We start from the raw sequence: 20,552 nt of genomic DNA on the forward strand, positions 1-20,552 counted from the left end.
AAACCGTTGAAGTCGTTATATGAAAGAAATTTAAATTTAATCTAAAAATAGTGTAAATCAATACAAATGGAAGAAATAAGAATGTATTACATTTCATCCAGTTTCTAATTAATAACCTGATAACCGAAGATTTCAAGAGTTTTATCTCTGTGACTCTCTCTATGAGCTAGCTTTTCGCACACTAAAGAAATTAGTGTGATGTCGTTAGCGGAGAGATCATTAGTAAGTAAACTTGAATTGCGCAAGATTATGACTCTTGAATAATTTGCGTGATATTCTAGACGTGGTTAGGTGTAGTCACGTCGAGCCGAAGGTTACCCATGCGCAACCAACCACTCTTCAGTCTCTTTGAGGAGTGAACAACACCGCGTAACATACATCACAAGTTTTTGAAAAATAATTGAAGAACCTGCTGCACTTATTTTCTTTTCACAATGTGGACTTAACATCTTAGAGAAAGAAAACTGTAGTTGACTAAAAGATATCTCTTGGCTTATTCATCTTAATTTCTAATTTTGGATGATCGGCTCCCATCAGGATGACGTGTGCGAGGGCAAGGCCTTCCAAGGTCATGATTAGTCATGCAATAAACATGACGTCACAACTGATAAGCGTTTGCAATGATATAAAATTTATTCACGATTGAAACCGCCACATAGAAAGTTGACACAGAACAAACTGCGTCTAATACGTGTTACTTACTTGATACCGCTTCCACTTTTTAAGAGCGAGCGTTCAAACATGGGCTCATTATTTCATCGCGTTGTATACGGTCTAGTGTTCTTGTTCGCAATGGAGTCAAGCTGTGTCGCGCTGAAATTTGTCATTGTCCCAGCTTTCGGAAGAAGTCACTACCTTGTTCTTGCGCGAGTTGGAAAAGAGCTAACAGCCAGAGGACATGAGGTAATTCTTTTATCTAGTTAGCTTCATCGGCTTTTACGAAAGCGTGGTCGCATAATACCGAAATTATGCATGTCAAGTACCACCAAGGGTCATTCAGGGGAACATCGGTCATGCATGCAAACGAGAGAAGTGATCTACCGACCTTGTTCATCAGTGTTCAACTGAGCTGGAGTTAAAAACGAGCTGATAACCAGCAGGCATTAGGTATGACTTTTATCTTGATGCTTTTAACCGGGTTTTAGCAAGACCCGGTCCCGGTCCCGGTTGCACCATCAGTTAATATTATGCGTGCCATTAATGTCATTAGCGACGGCAATTAACGAAGCACGCAACCCATGCAGTTTATGTAACAGCTCCATTACCTAAACGTACATTTCGGCCAAAATAGTCCGTACCTTCCGAAATATAGAATTAAAAAGCACTTACAACAATGAGAAGACTAGATTACCTAAACTTACATTTCGGCCAAAATAGTCCGTACGTTCCGAAATATAGAATTAAAAAGCATTTACAACAATGAGAAGACTACGTGGTTGTTTAAATAATTCGCGGCTCTTAGGATTTTAGTGTAAATAACACGCAAAAACTTCTCATCAGGGCCGCACTTTTCACGCTTCAGTAGTTTCGGCGACTTTTCCTACTCGCGCCTTTAGCAGCGCCCGACATCATACTTTCACTTCGCGGCAGGCCTCTAACCAACGCAAAATTACTTTTAAATGTCAAGTGGCAAGGGTCGGGAAAAGATATGCTAGCGCGAAAGTGATCAAGACATCTTAACCAACTTGGTAACTTGGCTGGGACTTAAGAGAAATTGAGAGACACTTTATTTCTTTACTTCACGCTTTATCAAAAACTATTATACGCGGTATTTCAACCAACCCAAATTCCGCGATTGACCTAAATCCAGGGATCAATTAATTTTCACGGGATCAGGGATCAAGATCTGATATTAAGGTTTTACGACCAGGGATCAAACTTTACGGCCAAAATGTGGGATCAGTCGGGAAAAAATATACCTCGTTAGGACCCTGTAAACATGTATACTTGACACCGCAATTCCTTAACCATTTCTCAGCGCAATCACGTGATTATCAGGTGGCTCAAAAAGCACTGCAATATCGTTTCATCAATTTTAATAACAATCTGTTTTTCTTCGCCTTTCTGTCCCGGCCCGAGGCAGCCAACAGCAACAAATAATTCCCAAATCAATTGAACATAATTGCATAGATTATATAAATACCACTGCAATAGTCTTGGTAACAAGGAAAAGTATAACTTCTGGCAAAGCAATGGTAGCAAAAAGTGCAGCCGGTCCAACGTCATAAAAGATAAGCATTTTTTTAAACTATTTTTTCAATGAATTACACTGAGTCTTTTTTCTTATATTGTCACCATGCGCCAAGGAAAAACTGGGACAAATTGGCGTTCTCTACCGGTTTCTTGAGCCAGTAGATAAGTTCACGAATTGCGCAAAAACGCACGCTACAATCCACGCAAGGAAATGAGATGCGGTACTGTCAGTGGTATAGAACACTAATTCGCAATGCACTAAAGAAGCGTGGAAAAAACTGGCGGAATTAGCTTTCGCAAGGACTTCTGGGACCACTTTTGGGACGAGCGCATCGATCAGCTATTGGCCAATTTTTCTCTCTGTTAACGTAACAGTCCCAGAAGGCTTCAGTGGGAAAGTTAACTAGGCCCAGTTTCCATCTCAGCTAAAGTGGCGAATTGCCTTGGCTTTCCCCTATCCCCCGACGAGTTACAAAGACAGTTTCTCTAACATAGACTTATAACATAGACTCATAAATGACACTAAATTTTCGTAAACAGTACTCAGTGCATTGGAGATGTTCTGTCACTCTCTAGCCTGTTCCAGGCGTTCAGATAGTGGGGAGCGGCGCGCTTGGGCCATAAATCGATGGAAAAAAAAATCACCTCTCTCCCCAGTCCCCGTCTACTTTTTATCGCTTTCTTTACTTCGCACCGCTCTCCACTATCTGAACGCTTGGAACAGGCTAGTAACTCTCAGATGTTTTTTTCCTTTGCCAGGTCGTACTTCTGGTTGGTGACCACTTAACCTACGCCGCCAAAGACGAAAATGTAAAATGGTTCAAGTGTGCTGAAACAGTGAAAACATTGGACGTGAAAAACCTCTATAATATGCCTCAACTAATGCATGACTATTGTGATGCAAAGTTCAGCGATCAAGACGTCGTGGAAGAAATCAAGTCCGCTGACCTAGTTATTGGTGATGGCATGTACTTGTGCTCGGCTTTGATCGCAGATAAATTCTCCTTACCTCATGTAACAGTTTTGGAGAGCTCGCTTACTTCAGCCACGGGCACTTTGCCATATAACGTTGCTGACCTCCCTTCATACCTGCCTCAGTTTGGGACGGGCATGACAGATAAGATGAACTTTTTACAGAGAGCTATGAACACCTTCTACTGGCTTAAATATCGTGCCATTTTTCCGCTCTTTTTGAAAATAGCCTTCTTGGATCTTAAAGAAAAGCATAGCATTACGCCAGAAAAGAGCTTGGAGCAGACGATGCAGCGAGTGGACCTCGTTCTTGTCCAAACGGAAGCGTTTGATTATCCTCGCCCAATTGTACCAAGTAAGGGAAAGTGAGACTTTGATAGATTGTGTTCGCATAATTTTTGGCCATATAATTCGTCATTACGACCATACTTTTCATCTATTTTCCGAAAAAGCCCTGCTAGCATAATTTGTACTTTCGGCTAGTTTTGCAGCACAAAAGTGTCGTTAACTAATCATATAACCGTGTAGTTGGCTCGAGATAAAGTAACAAAATCAGTTTTTTGTCCGCTTATTGTCACATTCATGGGACCTGGGTCCCACAGCTTAAAGCCTCGATCTCAAGCGCGACTATTGCGCGGTTGTCAAACGTGAATGCAACGAGCTGACGCTTTTCGCGTAAGAGCAAGGATACGATGCACACCTAGGAATGAGGTGGGGAAGAACGTAGATCACTTCTCCAGGCTATTAAATTAGCGCTTAAGTTCAAGTGACTGAGCTTAGAAGAGAAGAGAGTCAAGGTGCGATCTGATTGTCTATCAACTCTTCGCTAAATGGCAACACATGTGAATCAGACGTCATAATACTACTGTAAAAGACAAATGTAAGACCTTCGAAAACTTCAGCGGGGGACTTAGAAATAAAATACGACACAATGGTTGATCGTAAGGACTCCGCACGATCCTTCGAGATCGATCGTGGTTAGGTTTCTCGATCTGGCTTCCGGTGGACGGCTTACTATGAAGGGGAGGTGATCGATCCGATTGAGTTCCTTTGTATTGTATTGTTTCACCTTGTACATCAAAAGGGTAAACAAGTTAAGTTATTTATCATATTTTTTTTATTTATTTTCAGATGTAAAATCAGTTGGTCCACTTTTAGCTGGTCCTGCCAAACCACTTCCGGATGACCTAGAAGAGTTTGTGAAAGGGGCTGGGGACAAGGGAGTGATACTTGTGTCCTTTGGTTCTATTCTTGGTGATATAGACGACGCGTCAGTAAAAGCAATGGCGGCTGTGTTCTCTAGCGTGCCCCAGAGAGTAATTTGGAAAATCAACACAGGTACTCAAGATTAAATTGCACTGATGTATTTGATCGGAGAGGAAAATGTTGCCGTTATTTTCTCAAAACTGATTGGCTTTTTCCTTGTAAAACAGTGGCATTCCAGCAATGTTTCTCTTTTTCACTGCTCTGACTGGTCTCAAGTCGTCTCTCAGTCTCAGTCTCAAAAAGAGAGGTGCGATCAAGGAGAGTGCGGTGGGTGTTGGGAAGGAGTTTTCCTCCTTTCCATCACCCCCAGCGCTCCCTTCAGACACACCTCTCGCGTTCCGTCCTCCTCGTGCAATCCAAATAGAGAGGACTGGGGACGAGTCTGTTCACGGTTTTGTAATTTTCACCGTAATCTGAAAAGGAAAGTCCTCTTATAGATAGATAGAAATATATATATATGTATTTTTTTTTCTAATTTTCTTCTTAAAAGACAGGAGAATTTTCATAATAACCGTTCAGCCTAAGAACTGATAAATATTCCCGGCCCCCAGGCAATCATTTGAACGTAATATTTGCGTTCTAGTTCCAGGGTCATACACCCGATTTACACACTCTTTAGATTTGGCAATCGATTTAGTGAATGGGCTCCTGACGTATGTCAATGTAAAGTTTCTCCTGCCTGTTGGACGTTTAGATAAATGATAATTTTTCTGAACCAAAACCTTTTATTTCTATGACCTATGCAACACAATATACTACCCGGAAACCGTTACACCCCTCCTCTTATTACAGCCCTTGTAAGTTTGGATAGGGTCACACGTGTAAGAGCTCATGCTTGATTGTGTTAAAATGCAACTTTCTTTGTAAATGTCTTCTGATTTAGTGCAATATTCGTTTTTTTTGACAATTTTAAAACAGAGGGTAAAGATTTAAAACTAAACAGCAACGTCAAAGCATCTCCCTGGCTTCCCCAGAACGACATTCTGGGACATCCCAACACCCGCTTGTTCATTGGTCACGCTGGAATGAATGGAATGATGGAAGCAGGTTACCATGGAGTCCCTATGATCTGTGTGCCATTCTTTGGAGATCAGTTTGATAACGCTGTAGCTGCAAAACATCTTGGGTTAGCAGAGATCGTGTACAAAGAGTCCATAACTGAGGAGAATATTGCCAAAGCTATAAACACTGTTCTAAACAACTCCAGGTCAGTGAACTCAAATACAGATACATAAAAGTAACAAAAATAAGTAACAAAAATTACACGTTGTTACCTCCTTGAGTCTGCAATCCCAACCTCGTTTCCATGGCACTTTCCCTCTGCAATCCTTGGTTTTGTGGACATGTGACATGTAGCCTTTTTAGAATGAGTTTGGTCTAACGGGGTGACGCTAATTTTTAATAAACTGAGAATTGACTGTCTCTCACTTGTGTCTTGTACGGTAACTAAAAGTCATTTCGTTTTGGGCAACATACCCAATGATCAATCTTTAATATTAATATATACATAATTTTCCTTCGAATCTTATAGTTACCGACAGTCTGCCGGTCGAATTTCCAAGATGATAAGACATCACCCTCGCACTCCAGTACAACAAGCCGCGGACTGGATCGAGTACACGCAAGCCATGGGCGGCTTACCACACCTCAGACCCCGAGGACTGGACTTGCCGTTTTATCAGCTTTACCTTTTGGATGTCATTTTGGTTGCAAGTGCTCTTTTAGTGGGAGCTTTCGCAGCATTTTATTTCTTAATTAAATGTCTTTGTCGAATATGCTTTAAGAGCAAGCCAAGCAAAGAAAAACGTAATTAGGATTGGTACATGAAGAAAAATGGTTCATATAAACGCTAATAAAGCCCCCGTCCACACATACACAAATCCGAATAAATTTGAAAGCGCATCCTAAGTGTAGGGATTCAAAAATGCCAACTAGGTAAGATGGACGGCAGAGATGGACTGTGCGTAAACGCTGGCTTCAAAGGCGCAATGTCACGCTGTTTTTAGCAAAAACGTTTTTAGAATCAATTGAATTCCAATGATAATGGTCCACTTTTGTTTTTTAAGGCTTTATTTTGGAACTGTTTCCTGTCTTATGTTGAAACGGATGGCAAGGACGGACTTGGATTGAAACTTGAAAAATTTGGCCCAACTTTGTCATAGTTTTAATGAAATACCGACAATATGCCGTGCTCCCTGACACGATTTGGTTGACATTTTCTTCATAACTATATAGCGGTATTTTGCGGAAGGATGAAGGCACTAAGTTATGGTAATTTCAGCACAGAAGTGACCTAAAACAGCAATATCCTCGTGTCATAACTCCTTTTTTAATGGCCATATGATATGAACATGCGCCATTCATCCACACTAAGGAAGCGTTTCGTTTTCAAATTGATCCTTTTAAGATTAGTTGGCGTTAGTGTGGATGGTGAAATTCATTATCAAAAGGGTTACGTATACGAGTGTGAACAAAACAAGCTAACAAATATATTCTTATATTATTATATATTAATCCAAAAGCACAATATAGAAGGTAAGATAATACCATTATTATGAACGTTATGATAACCATTATTTTTACCTTAATTTATTACTAAGTCATGATCACGTCTGAGGAAAAGAGTATAATAAAGATTGTCGCCATTTTTCTTTACATGCCTGGTTATGCATTGTACTGCGTTTTAAAGTTGGTTTCGTTCCCTGGCCTATTTACTTTGCAGGCAGTATAATGAGGATTTGTTGGGGGCTTATCTACAAAATCACAACAAAAATTTACAAAAACCATTTTCTTCAACGATAAAAATGGCGAGTGCAAATCAACTGAGGTTCGCGCCCATGTAAGTGTTTGGAAACTTTGCTGAACTTGTTGTTGGTTATGCCTTCGGCGCTCTTACTTTTCTTCCGGTCCTATACCTTCAAAATCTCACGCTACTTTCGACTTGTGTTTTTGCGAAATATTCAGTATTAGTTCCCGTTACAGGAAAATCTTGGTTGCAGACACCCGATTAGAATAGATTAGAGTCCCAAAGTCACGGCCTTTATTGGTAGTATGGAATACCCTTCCTCCTAATCCCCTGATGGGAGGAAAAGCCCCCCTTCCCCCTCCACCAATCCCCCGGTGGGAGGAAAAGCCATATCATCAAGGTACGTTGTAGAATAGCGATTTGAAAAGCTCACGCCCATGATATGCAGTACCTATCTTTTTATTATTAACTTATTTAACTGAAAGTGAAAAAACCTCTGGCTCTTAGAGTATTCTCCTAACGGATGACATTCGATGGCGAGCTGAAAACGTTTTCAAGCTCTTTGACGTAGTTTCTTGTTTACTGTGTTATGTGATACAGTAAACACTTTATCTCAGTTAGAGGGGCTCATAAGGCCAAACATGGGTTATTTTGTTCGTTTTTAAGTTGTGGCGTCTGCAGCATGCGGTAGCGCGGATATTTTTTAGCTCAATTCCCATAAGTTTCTTTATTAGATTAGTTAGCCGGTGAACGATCTAAATGAAGCCCTATCTCAAAGAAATGTCTCTTGTCTAATAAACGCCCTCCCACGCCCCTGTGATGTTAAGTTTGTATTAGACGCCCCAAAATAAAAGAAAAAGGCAAAGCAAAATCATTTAATTTATGAAGTTTCATGGTTGATAAAAAGAGGTTTACGCATGGCATCACGTTCAATGTCAAGTTCAAAGTAACGATTGGCTGGCGATGACAACGAAATGTACCTGAACGAAGATTCTTACATCGAGTTAGGATTAAAAAGAGCGAAATGGATCTCTAGTCGACCTAGACGTAACAGTGGATGGAATGAATATTCTGCTATTTGTAAACTCTATTGGCACTTTCTCAGAAAGCATATAAATTTTGTTGAACTTGTTACAGTTATGAGAATACACGCCTCCCCTTTGCTTTAAGTGGAGTAGGTACCAGAGGTTTTCTCGAGCGTGTGACGAGGAGCTTCGTCGGCCGCAGGCAGGCCGACTGGCCGAAGACACGAACGGCGAAGCCGTATAAACGAAACCGGAAACCGCGTATGAAAAGCCTCTGGCACCCAGGGTATAAGTGAAACGGATTTTAAAAGAAAGAATTACAAAACATCTATTGATGTTTCACAGCTTAGCTTAAAAGCGAAAAAACAGTAACCTCCATGTCTAGCATATTTTGGAAGCATAGTCGTATTTATAGTTCGTAGATTTTGGTTCAGGTTGTAGCTTCTGAGCATGGGCAAGAGCCTCATGTTTAAAACTCTTCACTTGAGACAGTTTTATACCTTTTTACTCCTTAATGTTTATTATAAAAAGCAATTTTAAAAAAACGCGGCTCCAAAAAATGAAGCAGGCTGCAGAGAAAATAGCTTTTTATTTTTGATGGCTTGGCTCTTTGGAAGTTTTCTCTGAAATGCAAGACCGAAGCGTTGTTCTGAGACGGTTATTATGACAATGTGTTGATCAATAAAGTGTCAACTCAGAGGCGGACCATTAGAAAAGTGAAGAAGGGTTGTAGGCATTTTTTCCACGTGATTTTTTTGGGGGTGGTGGGGCGGGGGTCCCACCCTTTCTTAAATTTGCAAATGGTCTGCCCTTGTGTATGTATGGGACAAACAGGGTAAGTAACGCTGAAAAAAGGCGGCTATTCACAGCTTTATCCCTACCTCGCTTCTCTCACGCTGCCCTGCCGCAAAGTACACCAGTTTAAAAACGTATTATTTTGCACTGCTGAAAGGGGTCAGGGTTTTCCCGCGGACGTAGTAAACGAGTCTTTTCTGTAATGCGTGACGTAAGTGCCATAATCGGATGGGCTGTACTGACAGTATTTTTATAAGGGTATTTAGTTTTGAAATGAGCTGATGCTTTTTGTTTGCTTTATCTGCAAAGATAAATAACGCAGAAAAATGGCGGCTTTGGATTGTTTTATCTTTATCTCGCTTCTGTCGAGCTGCCTTGCGGCAAAGTACGCCATGTTTCCTATGTTTACAAGAAGCCACTACCTGGTGTTCGCCAAACTTGGGGAAGAACTCACTGCCAGAGGTCACGAGGTAAGATATTAAAATCGATTGACACTCTTGATCCGCTTGAGCAAACTGTTTTGCCTGCAATTTCTACTAGCTGGTTCAGTTAAGTTTCAAATGATTAAGATTTTAATCAAGTTTCCTTTCGGAGAAAAACAGCATTCTGGTGCAACTGCGCGGCCATTTAAAACTTGCTATAGCCGTCTAATATGTGGAAGAGAAAAATATTTCAAAGTGGCTGAGCAAGACACCCCCTAGGATTACTAGGAATGATGTTGATTGTGTAAACTCGGATGTAAACACAGATTCTAGCCTTCTTTATCATCGTTTAAATTTAATTCGTTATGGTCGCTACTGTTGGCGATGCAAAAAAAATTCAGCCAACCCCCTTACGATCTAAGTCAACACAAGCAGACAAGTATTCAAAAAAATTCAGCCAACCCCCTTACGATCTAAGTCTGACACAAGCAGACAAGTAACCACATAATCGCCACGATCGCTAACAAGGACGGAATTGCTTAAAAATGTGGCATAAGAGTCACTTCAGGAATTGAATTTCGATGCGTTCCTATCCTTGTTCCAGTGAAACGAATATGGCCATTAAGGCTTGCAAGCGTTACCAAGCAGACCAAAGGTCTTTTCGAATGTACCGAAATTTTTTAGGAAAAAAAAGCCGACTGAAAACGACTTAAATAGGTGGAACTATCTTTTTTTCCAACTTTAAATTTCCTATATTACTATTTACCTCCAAAACTCTTGCATAAGCATCATCGTCAATTTCTCCCGGGACGACTGTAATTCCCAGGAGGAATTGGAAACAATGGTTATGCAAATTTTGGGGAATGCGGGGATAAACAAGATGTATTATTAGCAACGAGAAAATGGTGAATGATTTTTTTTTTCCATTTCAGGTGAAAATTTTCGTTGGTGATACCGAAACTTTCACCCACAAAGATCCGTTAGCAATTCCATTTAAAACTTCTGAAAGTTTCAAGAAAGTCATGCAAATGATAGGGAAGGCAGTGGGAAAATCTGGGAAGAACACTGTGAATGAAATGAGAGGATTGGCAAGTCTTCAGAATCTTTACTGTGACGATTTTCTTAGTAACGCTGAGGTAATGAAGGGAGCCGGAAACGCAGATCTCATTGTCGGAGATTCCCTTTACATCTGTGGATCACTTATTGCCGCAAAATTCTCCTTACCTTTTGTCACTGTATTCACAAACTCGCTTAGTGCGCCTACGGCGCATGCTTATGGCTTACCGCTGACCCCTTCTTACGTACCACAGTTTAAGTCTGCCCTTAGTGACCAGTTGAGTTTTATCACCAGAATACAGAACGTGTATCATTGGATTCTAAATTACTGGGCATATTACAATGGAATTGTTCCTTACTTTCAAGACTTAAAAGATCGCCACAAGATTGAGCCCGACAAGAGTCTCCATGTGATATTAAATCGGGTTGACCTCATCATTGGACAAATGGGCTTTTTTCTTGATTATCCTCGACCGGTTTTGCCAAGTAAGTAATGAACCGCTGGAGAGCGGGGGGGGGGGGGGGGGGGTTGGAAGTCAGAAAAACCCTAAAGAGGACCAATCTGGGCGATGGCTCACGGGAAGGATTCAGTGTGCTAAACATATCAGACTAACCTGTGTACAGACACCCCCTCCCCTCAAACAAATCGGGGAGAAGAGGGGAGGGGGCGTCTGCACACAGACTAAGATCAGAAAACTAAATAGGCGATCCGATGATTTCAATTGAGTAGAAGATGTTTACATCATAATAGTACTTTCTCCCCCGAGTCAAAAGTTAAAAATATTCTTGATATATCTTTTTCATTGTTTCCGGGCTTCAAAGACTTTTAGCGCGGAGTTGTAAGACCATAATATTTGTCAGTTTACCCGATCTCTATGTCTTCCATGCGTGGGAGGGAGGCTGGGGAAAAGAAGGATCGAAGATAACCCGGTGCGGAATTTTCATGACCTCGATTTTCCTTTCTTTTCTGTTTCCATACAGGGGATTTGTACCATGAATAATATGCATCTTGACAAAACTGAAACAAGTTTAGTGTTTCAAGTTCACACCTTCGAATCCCCCCATTTTTATGGTTAACCATAACAATTATAGCCGCGGAAAATGATGCTTGTGTAAATATAAAACAATGGAAAAGTAGTACATGGTATGCATACAAAAGTTGATCAATTTGCTATGTTAATCAATATGCTGTAAGAAAACTGTATTTCTAGACACCAGAGTTGTTGGTCCTCTTCTCACCAGTCCACCCAAGCTAGTCTCGGCCGAGTTAGAGACTTTCATGCAGAGCTCTGAGGACAGTGGAGTAATTCTGGTTTCATTTGGTTCAACGTTATCTTCAGTATCCAGCGTCGATAACACCATTTTGTCGGTTATGGTTAATGCGTTCGCAAAATTACCACAGAAGATTATATGGAAGCTGTCTGAAGGTAATTAATACTGATTTTCAGCTAGGATTCGAAGTAATCTCGTTTCCAGAGTCTGCGTTGCCCTTGCCCAGCGGAACGGGCAACGGGGAACTACTGACAGGGTAAAAAAAAACTGGCGAAGTAAGTTCATTTCTGACTCAAAAAAATCAACCCAAGCAATCAGTTATTCTCAGCAGTGTTTTCTATACGTTTATTATAATACTTATTAAGTAAAATATATCTTTAAAAACCACGACGTTTTATGGCTTGTAAGAAATTTATTGGGTCATGTGGCGGGAAACTAGTCATGTGATCGAAGAACTGGACCTTGTTCGACCAAGAAGCCGTGTAGTCGTGGAGCTGTCGGAACGAGTATATAGATAATCGAATTTCTTAAGGTTAATTGATATCGATGAATATTTTTCAAGTATAGAACAGAGTATAGAATTTTAAAATGTTAACACGTGGAGAGATATGCTACGAGAAGAGTGAAGAATTAAATGCTAAAATGGAACTTGATTGCATCACACATAATTTGTGACATGGCGTTTGATAATCGTTTCTGCGGTTCCTCTATTAATTCTCACTTAACCTTTATAGTTAAAGTATTCTAAGAAGAGTTTGATGCTGGTTACTCTCAACGTAACGGCACCCTTCTAAATCTTGACAACTTGACAAATTCTCGTCAAATGCCAAGGAAAGGGTAGGCTAAGCACAGAGCCATAATATGGTACAACTTTCATGACTTTCACTTACTTACTGCGCGCTTAAGATAAACCCATCAACGCGAGTAGTTCTGTGTGAATGAAACCCACGACGCCTTTGCGTCAGTCGATAATCGACTGTGCAGGCGTTGTCGAGAGATGCAGAAACTTCAGGATACTCGGAGTCTCAAGAAAGTATTATCTCCTGTGAATTTAAATGTAAGCGGGAGAAAAGAGAAGAAAGCTCGCCCGAGAACGCAGTAGGATAGTGAGGAATGTGAGCGAGGCTCGCACTTTGTATTCTCGTACCTGATTTTAGTCCTTTGCAGCCACTTTGCCTTCCTGGGGGGGGGGGGGGGGGGGGGCACACGGCCGGAGCTTATACCGGTTTCCGTACCATAAAGCACCTAGGAGTATTGCTTCTGCCCCCTGGACGGGAGGCAAGTCCATCGAAGGGTTACCCCCCAGCAGTATGTCACCAGTACCCATTTATACACCTGGATGAGACGCGGGAGGCTTGAACCTCAGACCTCCAGATCCAGAGTTCGAGGTGTTAACCGCTCGGCCACACACGCCTCAACTCTAACAAGGTACTTGATATTTTTCTGAGTTTGCATATTAATTGTTTATCATTTATTCCTACTTCTTAGCGGAAGCAAACTCTATAGCACTCAGCGACAATATCAAAATTGCATCCTGGCTCCCACAGAACGACATTCTCGGCCACCCTAAGACTCGTCTGTTTTTTGGACACGCCGGGCTTAATGGAATGTTTGAATCCATTTATCATGGAGTACCTATGATTTGTTCTCCCTTCTTTGGTGATCAGTTTGATAATTCGCAGGCTGCAAAAAGTGCTGGTTTTGCTGAGAGTCTTAATTTGGGAGAGGTTACGTCAGAAGAGTTGGTCAGCGTCATTCGGACTGTGCTCACGGTTCCTCGGTGAGTTTTATAATTTCGTGTAATCTTGTCAGCGTTAGAAATCAATCGGTAGCGTACCAAGATAATGGGCCTTGGAAGTGAGTGACAAATGTCCCGGAAGGAGAATTTGCAGTCTGGCACAAGTTGGACAAACCATCCCCGGGCACCCCTGTAGGCGAATATCTTTCTTTACATTTTTTGCCTTGTTAACATATGCTCATCATCATTATCATTATCTGAAGAAGCTAATGAAATAAAACCCCTGGGCCGGGTTGTTCAAAGCTGGGTTAAGATAACCCAGGGTTAGTGCAAAATTTGAATTGAGATATGAGAGCTTAAAAAGTAAATTCAGCTTAATTCTTTTTGTCAACAAGTTGATGATTAGATGTTCTTAAAAACAACATAGAAAATTATCCAAGAACATGCTTTTGAACAAAAGAAACGAAACCCGGGTTAAATTTAACCCTTGGTTAAGCACTAATCAGTCCGGGCCTTCGAACAACTAGGCCATGAAGATTAAAAGAGCATATCAATTTCCGATATCTTTGAAAATTTGAGCTCGATATATCGAATGGTTTCGGAGAAATTCTCTTTGAAAAATTCGAAATTTTACAAAGAATGTATGGCTCATTAACCCTTTTGCCACTCAGTAATTTAGCAGTTTTCAATGCCTGATATTTTCTTCAATACTGCTGACAAAGAGCTGCAAATTGCACAAACTGCTCAAATTAATCAGCTCTGTCAAACTGGAATTTAGTTTACGGACCATTCCGGGAAAAGATTCGATCACTTTCTTAAAAAGGGTCAAGTCGTTCAAATACTTTTTATTGTTTATTTTTAGTTTTATTTTCCATACCAAAATTTCTAGTAACACTCTCGATTCACGCTGTGATTCCCTACTAGGAACTGTATTCAAAAAAGCTGATTTATGTTACTCATCAAAATAAAAGCTGATGCCATATTACATGTTAAACTGCCTGCTGTCGTAAGAGCATTAACAGTAACACATTTCTACTTAAAACCTTTTAAGCCTAATGTTCACTTTTATTGACAATAAAAGCCAGCCTAGGCCGCTTGAGAACACAGGACTATTTAGTGTTTCAGTGAGTGGGTTTCAGTTCAGTGTTTCCTGAGTGGGTACCATTTTTTCCGCTTAATAAAAGCTACTTCCAGGAAAACGTTTTTGGAGTAAGTCGGCCTCGTCGCGACGAAGAAGACGTCCACTGCAATATTTTTTACGACATGCAACATAACCGCTCTTACACTTCTGAGTACATCTTTGACTAGGATTTTTTTGGCACCCGATGTGACAAAACCTTACGTCGTTGTCGCAGTTGCAGTTAGCAGTCACACTGGATACCGCGGTCAACAGAATAGATATCATAATAATAGACAGCTGAATAGACAAATGACACGTCTTCGAGTTCATCTACCCCAAAAAAGAAGAATAAACTGAAGTGAGTATTAGTATTATTTACTATTAACAATTTTTACTGTGAGGCGGATGAATGCTTATCATGATATTCCATTTTCCCAATGGCCAACTAAAGGCGAAGAATACTTTCCCACTTTCAAATTCCACTCAGCAATTAACCCTGGCGGAAAAACTGTTTACCTTGTATTTCATATATCGTCGGAGCCACCTTTGGTGTAATTAATGTGATATGATCAATAAACTCTCATGGATCACGAGGAAGATAAGTTAAATACAAATGTAGGACATTAAACATTTGAGTTTTGAAGTCAAAAGAGACAGAATACGAAATTTGAACATAGGAGTGATCATGCTTATGTTCGATGAAATCAATGACAACGTGTACAAGAAGAGGCAAAAAAAGTCATCTGCGTTACAATGAAGAAAACCGCCTGAAATGCAGAGACACGATCAGCTGGCAGTCATGGTTAAAAAAGCTGAGTGGTCTGAAAAGTTATTATTGATGTTTCTGCTAATGCAACAATGTACTCCTTACCTTGAGGAAGAGATATTCTCAGAGTGAGTATTAGATCACCACAACAACTTTCGTCCGATTTTTGCTAATGGTGGATTGCCTAGAGTTGACGCTACTTATACAGTTGCGAAAGAAACGTAATTTATGCAGAAAGCTATTTGAACTAACAGATGTTTGTAAAAATATATTTAAAAACTTCGATCCTAAATGTAGGGGCGTCGTCAAAGGTTTTGAAAAGTATGTCTATGAAGCGTTATTATGTCCTTAACATCAAAATCAACACTAACACGCAATCTAAAACATTGACGGTGTTTAGATCACAATGATATGTAGCTTGCTTTCATACTGTCCGCTTAACACAGAAACTTGCAAAAACTAACAATAAACCATTACTCTTATTCAATTGCCACTTCAGGAACCACCTTGGTGTTAGAACTGAGATGTAAAAGCTGTTTTAATGACTAAAAATGTGTTCGGAGTTATTTAATAGTGGATTACTGTACTGAAACGAATTAAATAATTCTCAAAATTCATTTAGATTTAGGAAACGGAAAAATTTCAAGGTTATCGCGAATCGCACTGTAACACAAGGCAGGTGAAAAGAAAGACGATGTCCGTTCAGAATAACCGACTTTAAAAAAGCCAAATTTTGTGTTCTCTTGTTCTGCATGAGTTATTCAAAGAGAATTTGAGAAACAAATTCTTCTTTAGTTTCACTTAGAAATTTGATCCGGCGATCATACTAGGGGCTTTTTGCTTGCCATTTGCCCGGCAGGTGCCGGCTTTCCTTAGTTTTATTCGAAATTTTATCAACAAAAGTCTTTGCACTTGTGTGATGTTTTTATCGTGAAGAATGATCGTTTTAATTTTTTCTGATTGGTTTCCAGTACTGTTTTCTTCTGTTTGAGTGCAGTTTGGGTTTTGGTTGTTTTCTTCATCTTTTGCTTCTTCTTTTCATCGTATTTTTCTGCAAAAGAGCTAAGAATAGCCTTCGACAGTTGGCTGCCACTCTTATCTGTTCTTGTTTGAAAGGAATCGATCAAAAAAGAAGTGCTACTAATCATTTCAAGCACCGGAAGGAATATAGCAGCTGTTGCCAACCTATTGTAGTTTTAAAGTATTCGTTAATCGAGCACTGAGGTCGATAGCTATGAAAGTTTTCTTCTTTTTTAACCCGTGATGTTACGTTTAACAAAACGACCCAACCTATTGTAGTTTTAAAGTATTCGTTAATCGAGCACTGAGGTCGATAGCTATGAAAGTTTTCTTCTTTTTTAACCCGTGATGTTACGTTTAACAAAACGACAATATATTTATCCAGAGCGCAGCTGAATGTACTTTACAAGTAATAACTTCCTTTTAACTACGCAGAAGGCGCAACTTGTACGAAACAACCACTAGAGAGATATACACTTAATGATGATATAATTTCCACTGAATCAAAAACACAGGATATTCGATTTATTGCCGCTGCCTTTCATTTTCATTACAAATTATACTTAAAACCAACACTCAGGAAGGCGTGGTTGTATCGTCAGTGGTATATGTATGCACTATAGATATAACAATTAAACTAAATGAATTGGTTTACAACTTAATTGTGCCTTTATTACAATGCAAACGATCATTTTGCTTAATTTCTTTTTTGCTGATTGGCGCGTCTGTTGATTTACTCTGATCATTCGTCTTTAATCGATCTGTATCTTCTGTCCGTTTTGTCACCGCCTTATTCGCGAGAGAGACATTAATAGGCTTTTGTACATTACGCCTTTGTTACCTCACTAATATGCTCCTGCTTAATGCTCCATTTTCCTGCTAAAATATAATGTTCGGTCACCTCCCTCCCACCCCCGTCAAAAAAGTCACTGCTGATTGCACAGATAATGCTTATCATATAATGACTTTCCCATTAATCCTAAACAGTTTAACAGGGAAACGTTATCGAAAACCTTTAAGTGATATAGCAACAAGGTATAGAAGTTAGTAGTCAGTTTAATACAGCAAAAAATAATCTTCTAAAGGGTTGTATTAGGGTGGCATTTTAATTTCTTTTCTTTATTTATTTTTTTTCGAATAAAGAGTTTAGTCTGAAAAAAATAATGTTCCAGGAAAATAAACCTTAAGTGCTGGAATAATGCTTAAAGCTTTCGCCTCACAAAAATTCTTGAAAAATGCTATGATCTTCTTGGTCTGTCGATTTTAATAACCCTTTTTTCTCAAATTAGAAATACAAGAAGTTGCAGACCTTTACATTGTTAAACAGTAAAGAGCTGCCGAGTAAAAAAACATATCATTTTTAAGTTCTGGGGTAATTTTAATTTATACCGTTGCAAAAAGAAAAAAAGTCAGACGTCCTAATGAAAAATATGTTTCTTTTTACTCAGAAGTGACTGGAGTAAATTAGACAATAAAACTATCCATCTGCGTTCAACTTTCCGAGAGCCCTCTAAGCTTCTTGACCTTTTCTAATCTATTCCTCATAAATTGTCACAGGAATTAAATTATCTTTCTTGCACTTATGGAACACGAATACAACCTGCTTCGTATATTTTGCTGTTTGCGAAGAGAAAAATGTTTGGCCGTGGAGGGTTTTTTGTCTTCCCCGTCAAATCTGCAAATTGCTGTAGTTTTTCGCGAAGGACTTCGACTGACCAGTTGAACGCGGCACCGAATGTGTTGTTGATAAACTCTCCTAAAGCGGACAAAAACCTGATTTTTCGTCCATATTAAAATTTTTTTAATATGCCTAACAACGTAAGCAGGAAATTCCTTTCTTTAGACTCAAACTGGTATAAATTGTTCGATTAAAACGCACTCATTCGTTCATGTAATGGATGAAGTTCATCTAAGTTCACCCGATTGTATAGATGGAGAACCGATTCATCAGTTCATTTGTGAATTCCCCCAAAAAATCAACAACTACAACAACAACAAAAATGGCGTGATTTGTAATATTTTTCTTGGTGAGAAACTTATGGTAAAACGATGGCATTTGCTTTAGTTTTGATTCCTCCTTTTGTAATGGTTATTGTTGCTCGTGTGTCCTTACGACACTGCGTGGTCTGATAAATCGATTGACGAAACCCGGTGAAAATGACCTATGAACAGCTGACTTCGCTAGTAGTAAGACGATCTGAAGAAAAAGGCTTACAGGGCGTGCCAATTATTTTGAAGTTCAATGTTTTAAATGAAAGCAAATAACATTCCTTACAAAAAATTGGCAGGGGTTAAAATCGTGTCGAAGCAGTTTGGTGTTTTTATTTAGTACAAGGGATTTTATCCCGGCCATGATGCTATAATGACAGATCACGTTCATTGTTACAATGGATCACAGACATAAAAACGTGTTGAATTAACGCAAGTATAAGAAAATACACTCTTTTTTTTTTTATAAGAATGTTGTCTTTCCGGCTCAGGCTGAATATTCTTATTTTTCTGCCGATTTTAGGCTAAAAATATTCTTGTATTATTCTTAAATTATAGCTTATGACATTTCCGTTCTAGAATTTATTGGGGTATCAATTACAAGTGTTTGGTATCTAGACCTGTACTGCGTTACATTGTGTACGTGCTCCATCGCTTTTCGTTGCAGTTAGCGAGGTCAAGATGTCACGTCAAACGACACTTGTCATACAGAAATAGCGTGATGGAAACGAAAGTACCCGATTTTGTTTCAACTATGTCAAGGACAATTAAGTAATAAAGGGGGGTGGTGGGCCTACACGACTTTTAATTACCTCATGCCAAAATGCTGTTTATTCCAATAAAATTGTTTTTATCTGCTGGGTAGATTATGCTCTGGAAGGTTCTGCATTTATACTGCATTTATCTCAGCCTCGGCTTTATTCTTAAAATATTCTTAACATTTCGCAAATTTCAGCCTCGATATTCTTATAAAATATATTCTTATATAAAAAAAAGAGTGTACTTAAACGTTTTCTGAAAACGTGGGCGGCTAGGACGCGAATTTATACCACTTCTTTAGTTCAAATGTCAAATTTCTGAAAGGTGAAAACAAGTTGTAATCCTCGCCTACAGACATTGGTTCCAAGTGAGGCCGACGACTTTGAAAAAATATATATATATCATTTACGTTCTTCGACTAAAATACTTAATACGTCTGCCGTTTGCCTGGATATAACTTAAGGGCCTAATTTTTCAAACGTTAAATAGCGCTATCCATCAGGCCTCGGTTGTTCAAAAGTTCATGGAGAGCGCTATCCACCGGATAAATTGCTCTCCAGAGGATAAGGATTACGAAAACCAATTGCGTTATCCTTTGCATAGTAATTTACCCAGTGGATAGCGCTATCCACCTTTCTAACAACGGGGGCCAGATAAATAACTTTATTTTTCATTCAAAATAATTATTTCTCCGTTTCTGTTTGGCTCAAATCCCCTAGCCTGAGTAGTAGGCGGGTCGTTTTGGTGTATGCTTCGTAAAGTAAGCAATATAGCGGGGCGAAAGCTGCTCGCTCGAAAGCTGAACAGAGCGAAGTCGATAGAACGATGGGGCCGAAGGGGGGGAGAAAAGAAGACAACAGAAAAACAGCCCGCACTCCCCACATTCAACCCTATCACAGGGAGATTTCACGTCTGGTTGGATTATAATAAATGAATAAAGATTGTAACTTGCTTTATCATTGAGTGGACATGGGTGAGGGTCTGGGGGGGGGGGGGTACAAATGCCAGTTGTCAGTTAAAATTTTGGCCATTTGTAAGATTAACATGTCATTCAGTAAATAAGATATTTCAGTGTTGGCACTAGAATTGGACTTCAAGTCTCTTATTTCCTAGCTACCGTGAGTCTGCCAAACGAATCTCCAAGTCAATAAAACAGTTGCCTCGTACACCAGTCCAAGAAGCCGCTGACTGGATAGAATACACGCGGGCTCAAGGTGGTTTGCCATATCTCAGACCGAGAGGACTGGATCTACCGTTCTACCAGCTTTATCTGTTGGATGTCCTCTTACTCATACTTATGGTTGCTTTGTCTTCTTTTATCATTGTAAGGTTTCTTTTTAGATTCATTCACAGCTTGTTTAGGGTTGAAACAAAGGAAAAGACACTATAAATACATCAACTATAAACGCTATA

The 20,552-nt window shown here is 39.6% G+C and overlaps 3 protein-coding genes across 3 annotated transcripts; all 3 read left to right on the plus strand.

Moving 5' to 3' along the window:
• The first annotated feature begins 584 nt into the window (after window positions 1-584).
• Window positions 585-7,038, plus strand: LOC140939025 (UDP-glucuronosyltransferase 3A1-like). The gene is made up of 5 exons (XM_073388585.1): window positions 585-903; window positions 2,953-3,520; window positions 4,297-4,503; window positions 5,350-5,638; window positions 5,963-7,038. Exons 1-5 carry the CDS (start codon window positions 742-744, stop codon window positions 6,243-6,245), a joined length of 1,509 nt encoding a protein of 502 aa, XP_073244686.1. The 5' UTR covers window positions 585-741; the 3' UTR covers window positions 6,246-7,038.
• A 2,285-nt stretch (window positions 7,039-9,323) lies between these two features.
• Window positions 9,324-10,969, plus strand: LOC140937828 (UDP-glucuronosyltransferase 1-2-like). Its single transcript, XM_073387404.1, has 2 exons — window positions 9,324-9,467; window positions 10,352-10,969. The coding sequence occupies exons 1-2, from the start codon at window positions 9,324-9,326 to the stop codon at window positions 10,967-10,969; spliced, it is 762 nt and encodes a 253-aa protein (XP_073243505.1).
• A 612-nt stretch (window positions 10,970-11,581) lies between these two features.
• Window positions 11,582-20,529, plus strand: LOC140937829 (UDP-glucuronosyltransferase 2B13-like). The gene is made up of 3 exons (XM_073387405.1): window positions 11,582-11,902; window positions 13,236-13,527; window positions 20,253-20,529. Exons 1-3 carry the CDS (start codon window positions 11,755-11,757, stop codon window positions 20,527-20,529), a joined length of 717 nt encoding a protein of 238 aa, XP_073243506.1. The 5' UTR covers window positions 11,582-11,754.
• The last annotated feature ends 23 nt before the right edge of the window (window positions 20,530-20,552 follow it).

This window comes from Porites lutea, chromosome 5 (assembly GCF_958299795.1).
Source record: "Porites lutea chromosome 5, jaPorLute2.1, whole genome shotgun sequence".
Classification (NCBI taxonomy): Eukaryota; Metazoa; Cnidaria; class Anthozoa; order Scleractinia; family Poritidae; genus Porites; species Porites lutea.

What these genes read in the sequence shown, in the direction of transcription:
- LOC140937828 (XM_073387404.1), top strand. Translation starts at nt 9,324, where the DNA reads ATGGCGGCTTTGGATTGTTTTATCTTTATCTCGCTTCTGTCGAGCTGC. An exon ending in TCACTGCCAGAGGTCACGAG is followed by an intron (nt 9,468 to 10,351) that starts GTAAGATATTAA and finishes TTTCCATTTCAG; the next exon opens with GTGAAAATTTTCGTTGGTGA.
- LOC140939025 (XM_073388585.1), top strand. Translation starts at nt 742, where the DNA reads ATGGGCTCATTATTTCATCGCGTTGTATACGGTCTAGTGTTCTTGTTC. An exon ending in TCCTCGCCCAATTGTACCAA is followed by an intron (nt 3,521 to 4,296) that starts GTAAGGGAAAGT and finishes ATTTATTTTCAG; the next exon opens with ATGTAAAATCAGTTGGTCCA. An exon ending in AATTTGGAAAATCAACACAG is followed by an intron (nt 4,504 to 5,349) that starts GTACTCAAGATT and finishes ATTTTAAAACAG; the next exon opens with AGGGTAAAGATTTAAAACTA.
- LOC140937829 (XM_073387405.1), top strand. Translation starts at nt 11,755, where the DNA reads ATGCAGAGCTCTGAGGACAGTGGAGTAATTCTGGTTTCATTTGGTTCA. An exon ending in TATATGGAAGCTGTCTGAAG is followed by an intron (nt 11,903 to 13,235) that starts GTAATTAATACT and finishes CCTACTTCTTAG; the next exon opens with CGGAAGCAAACTCTATAGCA. An exon ending in ACTGTGCTCACGGTTCCTCG is followed by an intron (nt 13,528 to 20,252) that starts GTGAGTTTTATA and finishes CTTATTTCCTAG; the next exon opens with CTACCGTGAGTCTGCCAAAC.